A 17,787-nucleotide genomic window follows, 5' to 3' on the forward strand; every position below is an offset into this window, starting at 1 on the left:
TTTGGCATCATATGGCATGATGGTCCTTAAGATCAGTCACATTTTAATAGGAATGCAGAACTGAGGGAGATAGAGCTTATTTTTGTTAAACTATTTGTTTGAGTCTATATAAGAACTAAGATTTTTTTTTTGGAGGAGGGGAACCACGAAATGGTACACCACAGCCAGTCCTAGCAGCAAGCAGGCAGAAGTCCTGCTCATGGTGGAATGGGGTTGGGTTCCCACAGGTTGTCACTCAGCCTGAGGTAAAGCACTCTGAAGTGCTCCACAGGAAACTCTAAGAATTAAAACTTACATCCCCTCACTTGCCTTCCTGCCTTCACAGTCACGCTGGTCTGAGGACTTTAATCACAAAGCCTACATGGGAGGGAGGGCTGGAGGGTTGTTTGGGTGTTTTTTAATTATGGTCATTATATAATTGGAAAAAAGGTTGTAAATTCTACAGTATTACAGGCACATTACAGGTAATGAAATACTTCTCCACAGGCCTATATTGCCATTAAATGAATAACATTTGTCACTTGACATATACCTCCACAACTACAATTACAGTAAATATTTCAACTGGGAAACTAAGGCACAGTTCAACCAGCCTATTTGAAAGCACACACTTCTGACCATGTCCTGCTGTGAACACCTCACTGCCATTGCAAGATGTAGCTCTTCAGGTGCAGAGATAAGAGCAGTGTGAGACCCCTTAGTTATTTCTCCCAGATCCAGGCTTATTACTGCTGTGCTATCTCAAGTTTAATGCATACATATCATTCAAAAAACAAGACTATCAAATGAAAACATGATTAAGCCTGTGTGAAGCATTCTGTGGATATGCATTTTGTAATAGCGCTAAGCTCAGAGAGCAAATAACTCTAACAACTGAGATGTTTACCCTCAGTGTGCTCCAATAAACTGATTTACTTTTTTTTTTCCCCTTTTTTTTAAAAAGAGCTGACGCAAGTTTGTCAAAGGGAGTTGCTGGGGTGTAGCAGCTGTTGATTGGTTTATCTGATACACTCCCATTTGTCTTTAAATCACTGTCCAACTGCTCTAGGTTGCACATGAGCAAACTTTTCATTACAGGTGCAATTCCTAAAAGGTGTAATTCACTTAGCAAGGAAGCAAGAAAACCTGCTTGACTCAGAGGTAAACCTAAAACTTTTTTCTTTACAATGTTTGATCAATGTATTTTAGACATTGGCCACATCTTCAAAAACTGAGAATTAGAAATTTAATTAATCTGTAAATATAAGTGTAATGTGAAGGATAGGCTTCTTGAGATTTACTGGCATGATAAATTTTGTTGGCAAGTATCTTTGGTATTTCTTCAGGAATGAAGTTTAGGTTTTTTCCTTTTTTTTTTTTGTACAGCAAATCAAAGCCTAAGCAAACAGAGAAGCAGTAAAAGATGTTTAAAATTGACCAGGCAATTAGGAAATGAATGCTTGCTTTTCTTTGCAGTCTTTGGCTAACTTCTGAGAATTTTTTTTCAAGGTTCTTGGCAAACATTTCTATTGATAAATGAATGTGTGAAAGCAGGCTTTGCGTTTTAATTGTTTATTTCACAGTGACAACACTTGTTTTATTTTGAAATAGCTGCACAGAAAATAATATTAAAAATTCACTGTCATGAAGATGAAGAATCCAACTAAATCTGCTAAATCAGATACCATAGTGGAGCTTACAAATCTTGATACTGCAAAATCCATTAAACTGTTAGTCATATCTGTGACCTGGCATTATTTGCCTGATGGTTGTCCATTCTCTTAATGTCTGAACTGAAGACTGGCCAGAAATCAATAACATTGTGAAATCAGATGCCAAAAATTTTATACTTTTCTGAGTAATTTCTGAAAGCTGTTATTTAATAAATGACATAGAAAAGCAACTTATACCTGAAGAGAAAACTAGCTTTATAGGGATAAATAGCTTCCCTCTAATAATATGTGAAACTTGCAAACAATATCCACATTTTAATGCCATACTTTAAGAAAAATCTTTTCTGTTCAGCCAAGTGTCATGGTGGCAGCAAAATCATTGCCATATTAAAGTCAAGTTAAAGAAACACTGGAGAGCTAAAAGATTTTTCTTGTATGTAAACAGAAGGGGGAATGTTATTGATTTTAACTAAAGGGAAGGAAAAAGAAGTTGAGACCTTTTTGGTTACTTCCAAACCTACAAAATTCCTCTGTAAGGAATGGAAGCCAGGCAGGTCACGATGGGTATGGATGCTTGAAACAGAGTTTAAGTACCCAATTCAGAACTCTGAAGCAAAAAGCACCAAACTCCAGGGAAGATAAAGTGAATGGGCTTTGCTATTTCTCCTCTAATATCATGTACTAGCCTTCTGGCAGGACCCAGGGCTGCCTGACCCTGGTGGCCGTGCCCTGTCACGTTGTCGCTGCCCTGGTGCCTGGCTGCAACCCAGAAGCTGAGGTCCAGCTGGCACAAACCTCTGGAGGGGTGCATCTGAGCACCCACCTACCAGCCCTGGCAGTGGGCTTGGGCATGACAGCTGTAGCCAGCACTTTATTTAAAACAGAGCCTAGTAGCGCATCCCTTTTTTTCAGAACATTATCTCTCAAGTGGAGCAACGACCCAAGAGACACAGGGCTGTGTCCCTGTCCCATTTCCTCCTCAGCATTGCCTCTTCTACGTTACTCATGGGGAGCATGCACTACTAGTAACTCAACATCCTCCCAAACCCGAATCCTTCAGTACCTACAGCATTAGGAACCTGAAGAAATGGATTTCCACCAACTAAAGACCAGCCTTTCCAGTTTCTGTTGGCCATGCATTGTAGTTACAGTTGTTAGTGATTGCCAGATTCAAATCTAACACCGAGCCAATTTCATGGGTCTCATCCTGCCCATATTTATACCATTGGCTTTCAACTCGTGGTTTGCAGACCCCTTGAGCTTAACCAACTGCTTCCTAAAAAGTCAGAACTGCAAGAAACCAGGTTCTCAACAAATTTAATTTTGCCACTGGAGGCTTTGCACCTTCAGCAGAAGACATTTAGGAATTCACAAATAAAAACATCAAATCAAATTAAAACATCAAATCACTGCTTAATGCAGTAATTACTCAGCCTCTCAGGATGACACCCATAAATCAGATTACTTGTGTAAATGTTTGACAGGACAACGTCCAGATGATTCTTATGCTGTAGTATATATTTTCAGTCAATTTTGCTCCCCTTTCCAAATTGTGTTTGCTGTGCTGCACAGACTTTCTTCCTCAACCTAACCTCTGTGTAACTTAACTCCTGGCATTTTTCTTTTTAATTACTTTTCCTCTGTTTCTCAACTCTTTGAAGATCTGTGTTTTTTGGCCTGCCACTTCTGGAAAAGATGTTTCTCTGACAAGCATTAAGCAGTGTGCACAGCAGAGATTTTAGCCTTTACCAGAGCAGGACTAAGTGCACTCAGAATTGTCTGCCTGACTTTTAGACCACAAATTAAAAATAAGCATCACTGGTTGAAAGGACTCTGCTCGTCAGACAAGACAGCATCTGTGTTTGGAGATGGTTCTGTGAATGAAACCACAGTTGAGAAGGCTCCATGGTGGGGATTTTTTTATTACTTTGTTGTCTCCTGGAGTTATTCCTGTCCCAGGTGGGCAGACCCCCTCGGCCACTGGAATGCAAGTGCCGGTGGCTCTGCCTCGGTGCCTGAGTCACTTGTCCCCTCACCCACACTCCCAGCATGGCAGCAGAAAGGAGTAAACACAGCCTCTCTCTCTGTAGGAAATCTCCTAATGCACTGGGATATTGCTTTTCCTTTTCAGCTGTCTGGTCTGGGTGACTGTTTTTAGTAAGAAGCAAGAAAGCTGACTAATTTCTGGTCTGGGGTCAGTTTTAGCCTCCAGAATTGGCATATAAAGTTTACATTTACATTTTAAGTACAGGCACGCTAGCATTTTGCTATTATAAATACATTTGTAGATGTTCTTAAGAATAGCATGTGATCAGTAGCAGAGGAGCGAGGACCTATATACATCCATAGACGCAAAACCAGGAAAAAGGCTGTTAAATAATTGCAGGTTCAGTGTCACAAAAGGCCAGACAGAGAAATTACTCATTGCAGTGTTTTCTGATATTGATACCACACAGTGCTGACCTGCATTTGGCATGTGAGATTTATGAAAAATGTAATGGATGGTTGCAAGGGGGCAGGTTAAGTGCCAGGAATCTGCAGCTCTGGCCCCATGTGTGCCAGCCATGTGCTGCCCAGTCTATGCTCTCTCCCTTCACTCGTGTGCCCCTTTGTCTCTTCAGCTGCAAAAGGGAGATATGAGTTATGTCAAGGAATATCTTTGGGAAGGAAAAAATATTGTAAAACTACAACATTTCTTGCACAGTGGTTTTCTCTTGAATCTGGGAATTGGAAAATGAATGTAAATGTGTATTTGCAGATGAGACCGTAACATAAAGCTGCTGAAATTCTGGAGGTAAAGTCCTGTTTGTAACTTTGGTCTATACAGCTTCCTTTGGTCATATAGAAATATGTTGAGCATTTATTCATTTGATTTCTAAATGCAAGATTTTCTTCTAACAAATATAAAGATAGTCTTATATCCATGTTATAATCCTGTGTGAGACAGAGCTTCTAGTTGTGGGACAAATAAGAATTAAACAAAGATATACTAAAAATCAAAAACTACTGTATCAGAATTGCTCTTTGTAATTACCAGAAGAGTGATCATAGAGAGATGCTCACCTCTGTCAGATGCCAATGAAAGGGACAGCTCTTCAGAACATTTAAACTTGTGACATTGATCTTACAACACACAATTCAAAACATCAAGCACTTCCCTTAAGAATTTGTATGTTTCGAAGCAGTGGCAGGAAGACCCTGATATGCTTCCTTCACTTCTAACAGCAAGCACTTCTGCATCACCATCCTTTAGAAGTTCAAATGCTGCAGTTCAAGAAATTATTTTCTTCCATCTTTGTCATTTTGCCAGATGCTGGACATCCACTTTGCATCCAGTGGCATCCTTTACCATTTGAAGGGAGACAGAAGGGCCAAGTGCTGGTGTATAAAGGGACATTATGCTGCCCAGAATTTTCCCAGTCTGCAACCATTTTTTTGCTTCATGCTATTACAAAGCACAAATACAAACCCAACGATTCACACTGATTTATCTAATTTGAGGAAAACTCTAATGAGTTCTGTTGTGTTTTGTTTGCAGAACAGAGTGTTCTGGCAGTCCCCGCATGGTAGAGAGGACCAGCAAGCAGACAGCGCAGCCCTGTTTACCCTGAAGGAGGGAGTGTGTGTGCTGGAAAGCGCTGTCCGCTTTAATGGATCGCATGGAGCTGCAAAAAGTCAACATCGAACTCGATGAACAGAGCAACAGTGGGGAAAGCCTGGAAGACAACTACACAGAGCTGGTTGATTCAGAAAAGGCTGCAATTAGAAGGTAAGCATTTAAATGGGAAGGCTAGAAAGCAATAATCAAAAAACAAGCTTCACTAATGGTATCTGGAACTCAAAACATTTCCTAGGTAACAAAATGAAATCAGTGTGATTGTTTTGGTAGCATTTTCCCACAGCACCAGCTCTGCGCCATGGAAGATGCTGTGCTGAGCACAGCAAGGGCAACTCAGGTCCCCCTCTCTGGCCACCACCTGGAGTGACCTCTGCAGGCTCCCAGCCCACAGCACCTGCTTGGCAATTTCCAACTACTCCTAGTGCGCATGTAAATTAGTATGTCCTCAGGGCAATGCAATCTGAGTGCGCTGAGAGGGGGAACCTTTCCAGGGCAGGGTATGGAGAGCAGCAGCTCAGTGCTCCTGCAGGGGACAGCCCACACTCAGGCATTTCCAGCAGGACCCACCATAGCACCAGCACCTGGGTGGCCTGAGAAAGACACCTCAAAAAAGCCGTCAGCCTCCGGCTTTCAGCTTGCTGAACCCCCGGCAAGTATCACCAACAGGGCACTTTGTTCCTCAGATGTGAAGTACGTGCTCAGCTTCAGCACATTGCTGGCAGTAAGGAACTGTTACTTTCCAACATCTGCAATCAGATATAATTTGAAAGTTACTGGTTTTAAAACTAAATTCCAAAGCAAAGCAAAGATCTCTTAAACTGGCCATTGGACATGAGAATCTTACAGGAGAAGAGAGGGTTTTTTCTGAAAGATTTTTAAATATTCATTGCAACGGCAAAGGCAATGCTTGAACAACGGCAAAGGCAATGCTAACAACAAAAGGCAGTGCTTGAACATAATGTGTGTCATAAGCTGTATCAATTATTTTCTTATTTTTCTTTGTGTTCAGTCCATTTGCTAGTGAGGATGCAGAAAGTCAGAAGTTCCTTACAAATGGATACCTGGGTAAAAAGAAATTGGAAGAATATAAAGAAGAATATGTAAGTTTTATTCGTTTTAAGAGTAATACCAAAGTAAATCTGATTGACCTGAATATTTTTCCAAAAGTTTCAGTAAACAAAATTACCCTGGAGCTTGATCAGCATAATCTTGGCTTTGGAAGAGCAAACACATTTTCTAACAGTTAGCTCAGCAAACCCTTTTGTTTGTCTTGCAAGTAAAACTGGGTCTTTCCTTCAAAAGTAATCAGAAAAATTCCTCAGATCACACTTGGACTCCAGTAGCACCCTTGTCATCTCACTCGAGATGTTCAGCCAGGGGTGGGTCTGCATCCATATTTCTCACAGGAGTTTTGGTATAAAGAAACTCTGTTACTCCTACATCAAGGTAGAGCTGGGCCTTAGGGTGTGCATGCTTGTATTTGTTTACTACAGCAGTGTAAATGAATCCCCATCCACAACCACATGTGTAAATGGAAGCACAGTAGTGGTTCCTGGGGTGTGCATGTGGGTATCTCTCTGCTCAGGATTTAACTTTATTCAAAGCTTTTCTGAATGTGACGCAAAAGAAGGAATTGTTTTCTTAGTCATGTTACAGGTTTTATTAGGATTGTTCAAATAAAACAAAAAATATTATTTGTGATTGCAAGCTAAAATTAAAAGCCATGCACCCCACCTTCCCTATCCATTTTGTGGCAGGTGTGACTCCCTCACACAGCATCCCCCCTCTCCTAGATTTTTGTCCTCTCCTACTCTCCTGCCTCCATCCCAAACTGCACAGCACTTCCTCCTTTTCTCCTCCAAACACACTTTTATTTCCTCAAAAAGAGAAGCACATACTACTTGGACAAAAATTCAATAACCAGTTGGATTAATTTAAAAACTATCTGAATTTTTTAAATCATTAATTGGGCAGTCTGTTTGGTAAAAATATGCATTTCTACAGAGGCTGGCCAACACAGTCAGTTGTGGCTATGTCACCTCAGTCACCTGTTGGTGACTCCTCCTTCCCACCAAGACAAAGGGAGAGCGGGAAGAGGCAAACTTCTACCAGCACAGCTGGCTTTCGGGGCAAAAGAGACTTATTATGGTGGCACATACCTGTGGGCTCTGGAACCTTGGCAAGGCTCCACCTCTAAGGATCAAGAGAGCAATACAGGGAACACCAGCAATGAGGATAATTAGTCTGTTATGCTCAGTGAAATGCAAATTAATTGCCATTTTCTGTTCTTGCTCCCAACAGCACCGGGGTAGAGCTTCCTTTGGAATGTCCTCATTCAACCTCAGCAACGCCATTATGGGCAGTGGCATCTTAGGGCTCTCCTATGCCATGGCCAACACAGGAATTATCTTTTTCGTGTAAGTATATAGAAAGAAAAGCAAATAGAATATAAGCAGTGAGCTAGAGCTAAAGTTCTTGTGGTTAGAGGGGTATGTTAAGCATGTGTTGTTAGCTGACAAGTTTACTAAGATCATCTGTAATGAAAACATTTTAGCTGCACTGCAAGGAACCATCCACTGCTGACAAAACACTTTTTTTTTTTTTTTGTTTAGCCCTGTTTTGTATCAGGAACACAACTGTGAACTGATTCTGTGCAGTTAAAAACCAGAGGGGAAGAACAGTATACTGATCCTAAAATAACAACAGCAATCTTGCTGGTTCAGTGTAGGAATACAACAAAGGAAATAAATCACCCATGAAGTATATATTTACATCATCTCAACTATCTAATCACTATGTAGAAATGGAACAAGAGTATTCAATATAAGTCTGAAATAGCAGCATGCTTTGAATGCAAGGGCATTCACAGATTTATTCAGATTTAATGTTGCTCCCTCAAGTCTATTTGTACTCAATGTGCACAGATGACGGCAATGGTATGTGGCTGACATACAGTATCTATACAAAATGACTTTTGATAGACAGTAACAGAGAGTCAAGTGACGTTTTTTTAATTTATGGCTAACCTTGTAAAATAAAAGAGATTGTACCAAAAAAAGGACTGTTTTTCTCTTTTTAATAACTGGTTTTAATTTTAAGTGAAGCCTTAATTTTGATCCCCCATGAGGCCAGGATAAAGGATGACAGTACTGTATGACAATAGGCCATTGTTTTACATTACTGAAATCTAACAAGCCTTTAAATCAGGTTGCATGGCTGTCTTTATACAGCTTCTTTCTTCTGGAGATTGGGTAACTACGACAGCAACAGCATTTGAAATGCTACATGTAGCTTCCAGTTGCTAAGAAACACCTCCTGTTTTGCCAGTAGAAATTTTAAGCTGAAAATTAATGGTAGATGCAAATGCTGTTCTGGATAAGTGCTTCCCAGCACCTGTGCTCAAATGGTTTACATATAGTATTTGCAGATACAAAAATGGAACCTGGTTCTAAAATTGACAGCATTAGAGTCTGAAAAATATAGGGGTTTTTCCTCCAGCTTTCTATGAGCACTTGTACTAACAACTATGGACATAAATTATCACTGTAAAGAAAACTGGTATATCAAGACTCACTAGGAGAAAAAAAATACTTTTTAATATCTTTTTTTTAAGGCTCTGTTCATTCACATAGGTGGTTAAAAATCTGATATGAGCTTAATGACATTAGCTCTGTTGGCAATGCAAAGCAAGGGGTAATTCTACAGCAACCCTATGGATTCTTATACAGCAAAAACCAAAGCATGTCTCTACCCTGCAGCTTATTTTCTTTTCTGTCATACCTCCATACTTTCTGCATGAGAACATTCTCCCTTCTAGTAGAGGAAGGAGCTTAATTTAAAAATACAAAACTATGTGGGGATGTTGTTAACCCCGTGGCATGCATTCACTTGCCAAATGTTCCTGTTTTCACAGGTCATGATGTTAGCATTAGCAGGACATAAAAGTCCTGTCTACTAAATGGAAATGACTGGACATTAATTCTAATTTAGATTATACTGGCAACTCTGTCTAAATTTTTGTAATTTACTGTTCTCATGTTGCCCAAGTGCTCTTGTGCTGGAAGATGTTCTACAGGATGAAGGCAGAAGGAGGGCTCCTAAAAGTCGGAAGCTCTCCAGCAGTTCCCATTGCATCCTCCTCTCCTGCAGAGGTAGTGCAATGGCACACAGCACACACTAAACCATCTCTTCCACTGTCTGACATGATCTAGCAAGTTCAACCAGGATGGCTGTGGTTTATCACACCTCATATGTCAGGATACAGACACTACGCTTCTGAATAGCTGCTGCATGGGTGCCCCGATCAAGAAGGATGCCATCTTGGCAGGATACACTGCAAGCTCAGACACAGCCTCCCCTTACTATACTGCATAAGCCCATAGCATGAGAGATAACCCTGCTTACATCAGGTCTGTAGTGTTGTCTGTCTCTCTTGGAGAAATAAGCTTGAGAGAAAAGTGATTATCTGGTGGCCATCACCTGGCCCCAGAGCCTATGTTTCCTTGTAGACTATAACTCATTTCCGTACTTGGCTGTCAGTGTTTCCCATATCTACACCAAACAGTGTGTTCAGTGGAGTAGAAGGTGTGGGCACAGCCTCCTGTTCAGCCATGGCATAAGGCACATCAGTGTTTCCAGCTATGTCATGTTATCATCGCATACCTTTCTGCACCAACACTTGTGCAGGCTGATGACAAGATGGTTATGGTAATAAAATACACTGCCCATGGTGTCGTGCCCTGAAAATGTCATGCAAAACTACATTTTTCACCAACAGTTTGCAAGACCCAGACAGCTGAAATCACATAGGATGCAAATGTCGTGTGGAAGGAACATGGCAGTAATCAGAATTAACGAATTCAGGCACCAGTACCTTCAAGCAGACCAGGCTAGAAATGTATGCGGCAAGTGCTCCAAGAGCAGGTTTTCCAGTGTCATGCCACATTTTAGCATTATGTAAGATTTCTAATGTACTTTGCTAAGCGAGCATCTCAAGCTAAACTCCACAATTTCATGATGACATGGCAGAACTCAAAAGTAGTGACCAGCCAGGAGCTGTCAGTGAAGTTGTCACAGTCATGGTTTGGGGTTTTTTTTAATATGTCTGAGGAGAGAGATTAAAATGAGAGGCCAGTGAGAAGGTAAGAGATTGGAGACCTGACTTTCGCACAGAAATCTGTTTACTTTAGTAGGGTCTTGTTAAGTTAAAAGATTCTGACCTTGTGGAATAACAAAACATTGGCACCTACTTGGACTTATACAAGTCTTGAGGGATTTCTGGAGTGTATAAGGTGCAACTACACTTACAAATAAGACACATTTGATACTTATCTTTGCATCTAACACTGGGAGTCTAAGGCACAAACTTGATGAAAACTAATGATACATTGCACTTCATGAGAATGAGCAAGCATACATTCAAATTAACTGAGTGTCTCTGATGTTCTGTTTGCCTTGCAGAGTTCTGCTGCTCAGCGTAGCGATACTGTCACTCTACTCGGTCCACCTCTTACTGAAGATATCAAAAGAAGGAGGTATGAGGATCAGGCTGTGACTGTCTGAGTCCCTACTACATGCATGCGTTTTACCTTTGAATGCAATTCATGAAGTGTGTCCAATGCAGTGGTCCATGTTTCTTTTTTGCTTTTGGGTTATTTTTCAGGATCACTAATATATGAAAAACTGGGAGAAAAGGCATTTGGCTGGCCTGGGAAGTGTGCTGTTTTCATTTCAGTTACAATGCAGAACATTGGAGGTAACTGGCAAAGTTTTTAGAAAAATGTTTCCTAACTTCTGATGCTTTCTACACAACATAAGTGCTTTCTCTCCTCTGTCAGGCTAAAAGCCATCAGAGATGAGCCAGGTACGTTATACACTGTATTAAGGAAGGGCAGGAGGAATTAATATTTTCTTGTTTCAGCTATCTGATGCTTCAGTATCTGGTTGCCTGGGATCTCTCCATGACCAGTGAAGAGCCTTCAGTGGTGGCTAAAATGGCTTGGCTGACTGTTCTCAAAGAGTTGGCCATTTCTCTTCATTAAGTACAGCTTAGACTAGACATCATCTGCTTCAACATATAAAAGATGAATCTCACCTAAAAGGAAAAGCTCACAGTTCTGACTTCTCCATAACAGAAAGTCTATTCAGTAGTTTGTTTTCTAGATGAGTTCTCTCCTTGAAATGACAGTTGGGTTGTGATCTAAGATGTTGAGTGTTAAATAGTGATTTTGAAAGTATTGTTCCACACAGATACTTCCTGTGAAATATCTATCATGCAACATCCAGAACAGGATGTTCTCAGAACAGGAGGCTGTTTACTTACCAATGTAAGCAGTAGGGGCAGGACTGTGTCTTCATGCAACATAGCTTATTTCCTTTACTACCCTGGAAGAAGCCTTTTAGGAGACTGGAGAACGCCATATCTGAAAGCTCAGGGGAGCTGGTAATTTTTCACAGATTTCTTAAGGAGAGATAGTTGAAATATACATTAAATGCATCATTGGTCTATTAAATATATGTAGATTTCTTTGTGATCTCTCTCTTGGAACTTGGTATGTTTTGCAAATCTCCATCAACAATTTTGCTTCCCAGAGAGAGGTGATTCATGTGTCTCTAATGCAAGAGATTTTGTTCATAGAAGTCCCTATTCCACAGTCTTCCTTTCCTTTCTCAATCCTGGACATCAAAAGTGGTTGAATTCAGGAAGGAAGCATCCTTTCCTGTTAGAGAGGAATAGCTGTTCGTCTAGTTCAGTTATTTTCAACCTCTTGTCTAGATTGATGCATAGGTCTTCAGAGACCTCTCTGTGGCCAACATAAAATAGCAGAAAAAAGCATACCTTCTGGCAGTACATTTAAATGAGATGTATAGAAGTCCACCCTTCCATCAGGAGTCTTCATAACTTGATATCTTTGTATCTATATATTGAGTAGAGTATTGGAAGAGAGCTGAAAATAGAAGTGATAAGGTAGATAAAGATCTTTAGAGGCAGTAACAACTAAAGTTACTACAGAACGTGGATGGACACTGTCCATTGGAAAACCAACATTTACAACAGAAAATCAAAAGGAAAAATTGAGACTGTAAATTTCATCAGAACAGTGACTTGACCATGTTGTTAATTCAGTAATAACTGTATTGTATTCTAATACTTAATGCTAGACATCATTCAGCACATGCTCATAACAGTATCAAGGGAAAGTAACATCTATTTATTCACACTGTTACTTGAACAAAACTTATTTCTCTATTTTAGCAAAAACTAGTTTCGTAGATCAATATGTTTTTCATGCAGCATTAATGCTTTTTAAAACAAATTATTTTTCTTGGAACTACTTTGTTTTCTCTGATGGTGTGTGGTTTGTTTTTTCAGCAATGTCAAGCTACCTCTTTATTATTAAATATGAACTTCCTGAAGTCATCAGAGCATTTATGAAACTTGAGGAGAGTTCTGGGTAGGTACCTTTGCCCAACCTCAACCTCAGATTTATTTTTTCATTTTGATGTCAATGATAATGACTGTTATTTTTTATGGCTCCTCTTTAGAGAATGGTACCTAAATGGGAACTACCTCGTCATACTCGTAACAGTTGTGATTATTCTTCCACTCTCCCTTTTAAAAAGTTTAGGTAAGATTAATGCCCCACTTAAACTCATTTCTTATTTCCATTAGGATTGTAATTTTTTATGTATCTGAACTACATGTTCTTTTTCTTGCTTCACAGGTTATCTTGGTTATACGAGTGGATTTTCACTGACCTGTATGGTTTTCTTTGTCAGTGTGGTAGGTGACTGGGTATTGTCTCTAAGCAAATATAAAGCCTGGAAACTGTGCAGTGCTACTGTATTTCTTACCATGACAGTTTAATGTGGATGTTAGAATAGCACTTGCAAGTGAATAAAATCAACAAGCCTGTCACTGGATGAAGCCAGAATAAAAAAGATCAGCCTAAAATACAGCACTTAAGAATAAAAAAAAATAAAGCAGGACAACAGCAGAGGCAGAGTAACAACAAATATCTGCAGGAGAAGCAGAAGGGATAGCACTTGGTTTCTTGCTCCTACTCTTTTTTCTCTCTTGCCTGTATGCCTGTTTTTATTTCTGTTGCCATATCATGGATGCAAGTGTAACCTCCTGTGGTGATACTCTTCTGATAACATGGTCTACTCTTTTGTAGGTAATCTTCAAGAAATCCCAAATACCCTGTCCTCTCCCCACCATGGACCATGGGGTTGAAAACTGGACAGCCACCAACAGCACAGTGCCAATGCACCTGGTCATGTTACCAAATGAGTCTCTCAGCTCTGGTGTGAATTTCATGATGGACAACACAGCTGGGCACTTGCCAGGCCTTGAAGACCCAAAAGATACCTCCCCCAAAAGTGGTGTAGAATATGAAGCACACAGCGACAGTAGTGACATGTGTCAGCCAAAATACTTTGTGTTCAACTCACGGGTAAGGGAGGTTCTGTCTAATTTCTCTTTAGGCAATTGTACCACAGCTAAACTGCTGCCTGCCAAAAGTCAGAGATACAGCAGTGACCATTCTTACTAATGGGAGCTTTATTTTACAGACTGCCTATGCAATACCCATCCTGGCATTTGCATTCGTATGCCACCCTGAAGTGCTACCAATATACACTGAACTGAAAGAGTAAGGTTCTTAAATTTTGTCCCATACTTCCAGTTAACCATAGAAATAATTTTCTATGTCTTCTGCCTTGACTGGTGATGTGTAGACACCGACACGCTAATGATTTATTGTGTTCTATAGTAAGCAGATACCGGCCCTGCTTTGATCTAATAGATTCTGGTGACAGAAAACCACTGTTCAGATAGCCACATTGATCAATACTTACTTTGGAAAGGAGGAATCAGGACAGTCCTTTGAATTATGTGATATGTACAGGGGAACTTGGTTGCACTGAAACAGATAGTTCCAGTTTCTAAAAATAGCTTAATGAGTCCTGGGTCTGGGTCAGGTGCTGCTTGAAGTTTCTTGAGATGCCATTGTTTTGAGTGTCTTACATAAGCTCTTAACCCAGACTATTTTGCTTATCAAAAATCAAATACGCTTGCTTAAATCAGTACAGAGTTGTCTGTTGGGAAGAGCTTAGAAAATGCATTTGTTCAACAGCAAGAATTACATTACAGGACGTTTTGCTGCAAAACTCAAGGAGGCCAAGATCCATAACTTCATATTTCAGCATGTTTAACCTCAGAAGAAATAAATGTTCTCAGATTCCTTGGGAGCCAGCTTCTAGGTCCTATATGTTGAAGATTTGCTTACACCAAATCTTTAACCAAAGGATTTCTAAAGAAACTATTTGACTTACAGGACATTCTTGAACTTGCAGAACAGCCCTATGTAGATATAAGGGTATGTTCATCTAGAACTGGCTGAAAGCTCTTGTCTATTATTATTACCAGCTCTGTAATTTTAGCCACACCATATTTTATTTAGAATGCACGGTTTCAGATTCATAGTATATAAATAATGATGTACAAAATAACATGACACATTTATATATTATCACTATGTAAGCAATAAAAATAAGTCTGTGCTGTTCTGCATAGAGCTGCGAAGCTTCAAGAAAAGAGCTCTGTATAAGTACTATAGTTGCTATGAATTTACTAGCCAGTGAGGGGTGTCAGTGGAGCTATAGCTCTTCGGAGTTCTTCTTGTACAAATAGAGACTTTATATAAGAATAGCACTGTTACTCTCTTTCTCTCCTACTTCAGTCGTTCCCGAAAGCGGATGCAGAATGTCTCAAACATCTCCATCACTGGCATGCTTATCATGTATCTTCTGGCTGCCCTCTTTGGATATCTCACCTTCTATGGTAGGTCAAAGCCCTGTTCTCTGCAGAATTTTCTCTCTCGTGTTAAAGCTGGCGAGATAGATATATTACACCAAGGCTCAAGTGCTCATCTACTTTCTGTGGGCCTGAATCCAGGTGTCAGCATTATTCAAACATAATACATGGTGTCTAACCTCCTAAATAAGCGGTGGGACTTATCAAGCTGTTCAGCCACAAGTTCCTCACTCATGAGAGACATAGGGGCACCTACTAGGGGGACAAGTTGTGCATCTCTTGGTTTTGTGAACTCAGACAACAAGCTACTGTAAATGTGGCTCTTGGCAAAGGCCAAGAGTGACCACACTAAAAATACTCTAGTGCTCAACAGTTTTACATGACACTATTAAGTGCTACCCACCCTGGTTCTGACGCTAATTCAGCTTCACCTATAATGAAAAACAGGTGCAAATCATTCTAGTGTAAAAAAATATGGATGAGCTAGACTAACCGGTAGGTAAACAGAGTAGCTCCTGTATTAGCAGACCATTTTATGCAAACACCACTTCTTTTTACCTCGTTAGCTCCTCTGTTACAGTAGAGAAGTGAATGACACAACACAATCCGCACTCTATCGCTGGGGCAAGAAAGCTCTGTCAAGAGTGAAGGTTGAGGGATCTGTTCCCAATTCAGTCAGTTGTTTCCTATTTCATATGAGAGAAATTATTTTTACCTCAAGTTTCACATCCAATTAATGACTTTGAGAAAGTCGTTTGAGATACTGGAGCACAAAGCATCACCTCAGAGCTATTACCCTCATACTACCCATCTCTGAATGATGTACTTGTATTGGTCATGCTGGGAAAATTCCTCTTTCATGCCTAGTCCCTAACGTATCTGGTGACAGCAGCTGGGCCAGAGCTAATCTTATCTGGCTGCAGTATAAAGATCCGTTTGCATGTGCCAATGTCGCTTAAGTGATTTAACTCCTTTCTGTTTCCTTTTCGTAGGAGAAGTTGAAGATGAGCTACTCCATACGTACACCAAAGTGTATACCTTCGACACTCTCTTGCTATCAGTTCGCCTGGCAGTGCTGGTGGCTGTCACCCTGACTGTGCCTCTTGTCCTTTTCCCTGTATGTAACACATCTGTTGAAGCTGAAAACTGGCTTAGCCACTATATGCTGACTGTATGTACTTAGCATAGGCAGACTTTAACACTGAAGAAAAGTGAGCCTAACTTTTTATTTGGGAGAGTTCATTTTTTCATACGCAGTTTGACCAGAGCAAGCACCTTAGATAGTTAGGGTTGCAAACTTTGAAAGACTGAAATAAATCAGTCTTTATAAATAAATCAGAAATAAATCAGGAACAACTGCCCTGTCTCTGGCTCTCTCTGTACTATGTTTAACAGAGCAGCAGTGTAAGTACTGAAGACTTGGGGATGTACTGAAACCACTAACAAGATTTCCTAATACAGACTCAGGCACCTACTGTAGCATCCAAACTCAAGAAAGACATGTGCAGCCCAGGCCACGTACTGTGCTGGACTGCCAGGCTTGGCTGCCAAGGTAGAGAGGTAACAGCCTCATGCATGTTGTATGGACTTGCGTCTATGGACAGGGAAGGAAGCTAAGAGCCAGAAAAACAGATGCAGTCAAAACCCAGCCACATCTAACAAAGTTTGGATACTCTAGGTGCTGTTCATGAGGAAAAATACAATATTCACAGTAGCAGAGACAGAAAGGCACAGTTAAACTAACCACTATGCAGAGAGACTGACCCTCCTCAGGGACCAATGCCCACCTGAAGAGCAGCCCTCCAGGTGCCTGAATGCACAGGACTGTTCCTCATGCCTTCCCTGAGCTGCTACACAGCAAAGGAGAAAAGAGTTGATCCTAGTCAGTGAGTTATGGGAGGCTGGCATGCCATTTGTATGGCACATAGGAGCTCAGCATCATACTGCCTGCAGCTTCCCACCAATCTGCGTCACACCACAGTGTTCCCCTCTGATGAGAGCAGTAACCCCAGGCTCCTATTGCTCAGTTGTCCAGAATGCAAACACGAGATCTGCATAGGTCCTGTTTCCAGGCTTGCTGACGAATAACGAAGAGCTGGCATCACCATTCAAGATTGTCTACAAAAAAAATGTTCTGTTATAAAGCAGTCAGGGGGATCATTCCATCTAGCTTACAGAGCACTCTGGTGCTCTGCCTTAAATGTCATCTTTAAACCAGTGACTAAATGCTTAAATTAGTCTTAACTAACTGATCGCTTTTCATAGGAAAACAAGCTAGGGGCACTGCAAAAGCCTCTATCTGTTAGACTAGCATTTTGCATTTTTAGCTTTCTGTATTATCATTTTTATATCTGAATAGTGTGCAAAGGCTTAGCAGATACATACCACAGCACCAACTGCTCTATTAAAGAACTCCCGAGAAAATATCATTTGCTTGTAAGCCAGCATATCAAACAATTTTATACAGACTATCAGGACAGCCAGCTCACCAGATCTAATTACTCCAGATAAGCAGTATAGCTGTATCAGCTACCTTTTTGTTAACAATCACATTTGTATTTTCCTAAAGTAGCTGGGATTTATTCTTAAAAAAAAAATCACTGCATTGCTAAACATAGAATTAAATATAGACCTATGTAATTAGTCACTATAAAACTTCACTTTGATAGCTTCATTTTAAGGACAATGTCACAGCAGGA

General features: G+C 40.4%; 1 protein-coding gene across 1 annotated transcript in view; it reads left to right on the forward strand.

Moving 5' to 3' along the window:
- Positions 1–1,064: 1,064 nt before the first annotated feature.
- SLC38A4 (solute carrier family 38, member 4) overlaps positions 1,065–17,787 on the forward strand; it is a 21,717-nt gene continuing 4,994 nt past the window's right edge. Inside the window, exons 1-13 of the mRNA XM_010180433.1 lie at positions 1,065–1,140; positions 5,191–5,421; positions 6,281–6,371; positions 7,573–7,688; positions 10,732–10,805; positions 10,934–11,026; positions 12,644–12,725; positions 12,817–12,899; positions 12,996–13,054; positions 13,449–13,727; positions 13,846–13,925; positions 15,015–15,115; positions 16,081–16,205. Coding sequence (XP_010178735.1) covers positions 5,303–5,421; positions 6,281–6,371; positions 7,573–7,688; positions 10,732–10,805; positions 10,934–11,026; positions 12,644–12,725; positions 12,817–12,899; positions 12,996–13,054; positions 13,449–13,727; positions 13,846–13,925; positions 15,015–15,115; positions 16,081–16,205 — 1,302 coding nt within the window. The 5' untranslated portion in view covers positions 1,065–1,140; positions 5,191–5,302. The remainder of the gene's footprint in view (positions 1,141–5,190; positions 5,422–6,280; positions 6,372–7,572; positions 7,689–10,731; positions 10,806–10,933; positions 11,027–12,643; positions 12,726–12,816; positions 12,900–12,995; positions 13,055–13,448; positions 13,728–13,845; positions 13,926–15,014; positions 15,116–16,080; positions 16,206–17,787) is intronic.

This window comes from Mesitornis unicolor, unplaced genomic scaffold (genome assembly GCF_000695765.1).
Source record: "Mesitornis unicolor isolate BGI_N332 unplaced genomic scaffold, ASM69576v1 scaffold8163, whole genome shotgun sequence".
Taxonomy (NCBI): Eukaryota; Metazoa; Chordata; class Aves; order Mesitornithiformes; family Mesitornithidae; genus Mesitornis; species Mesitornis unicolor.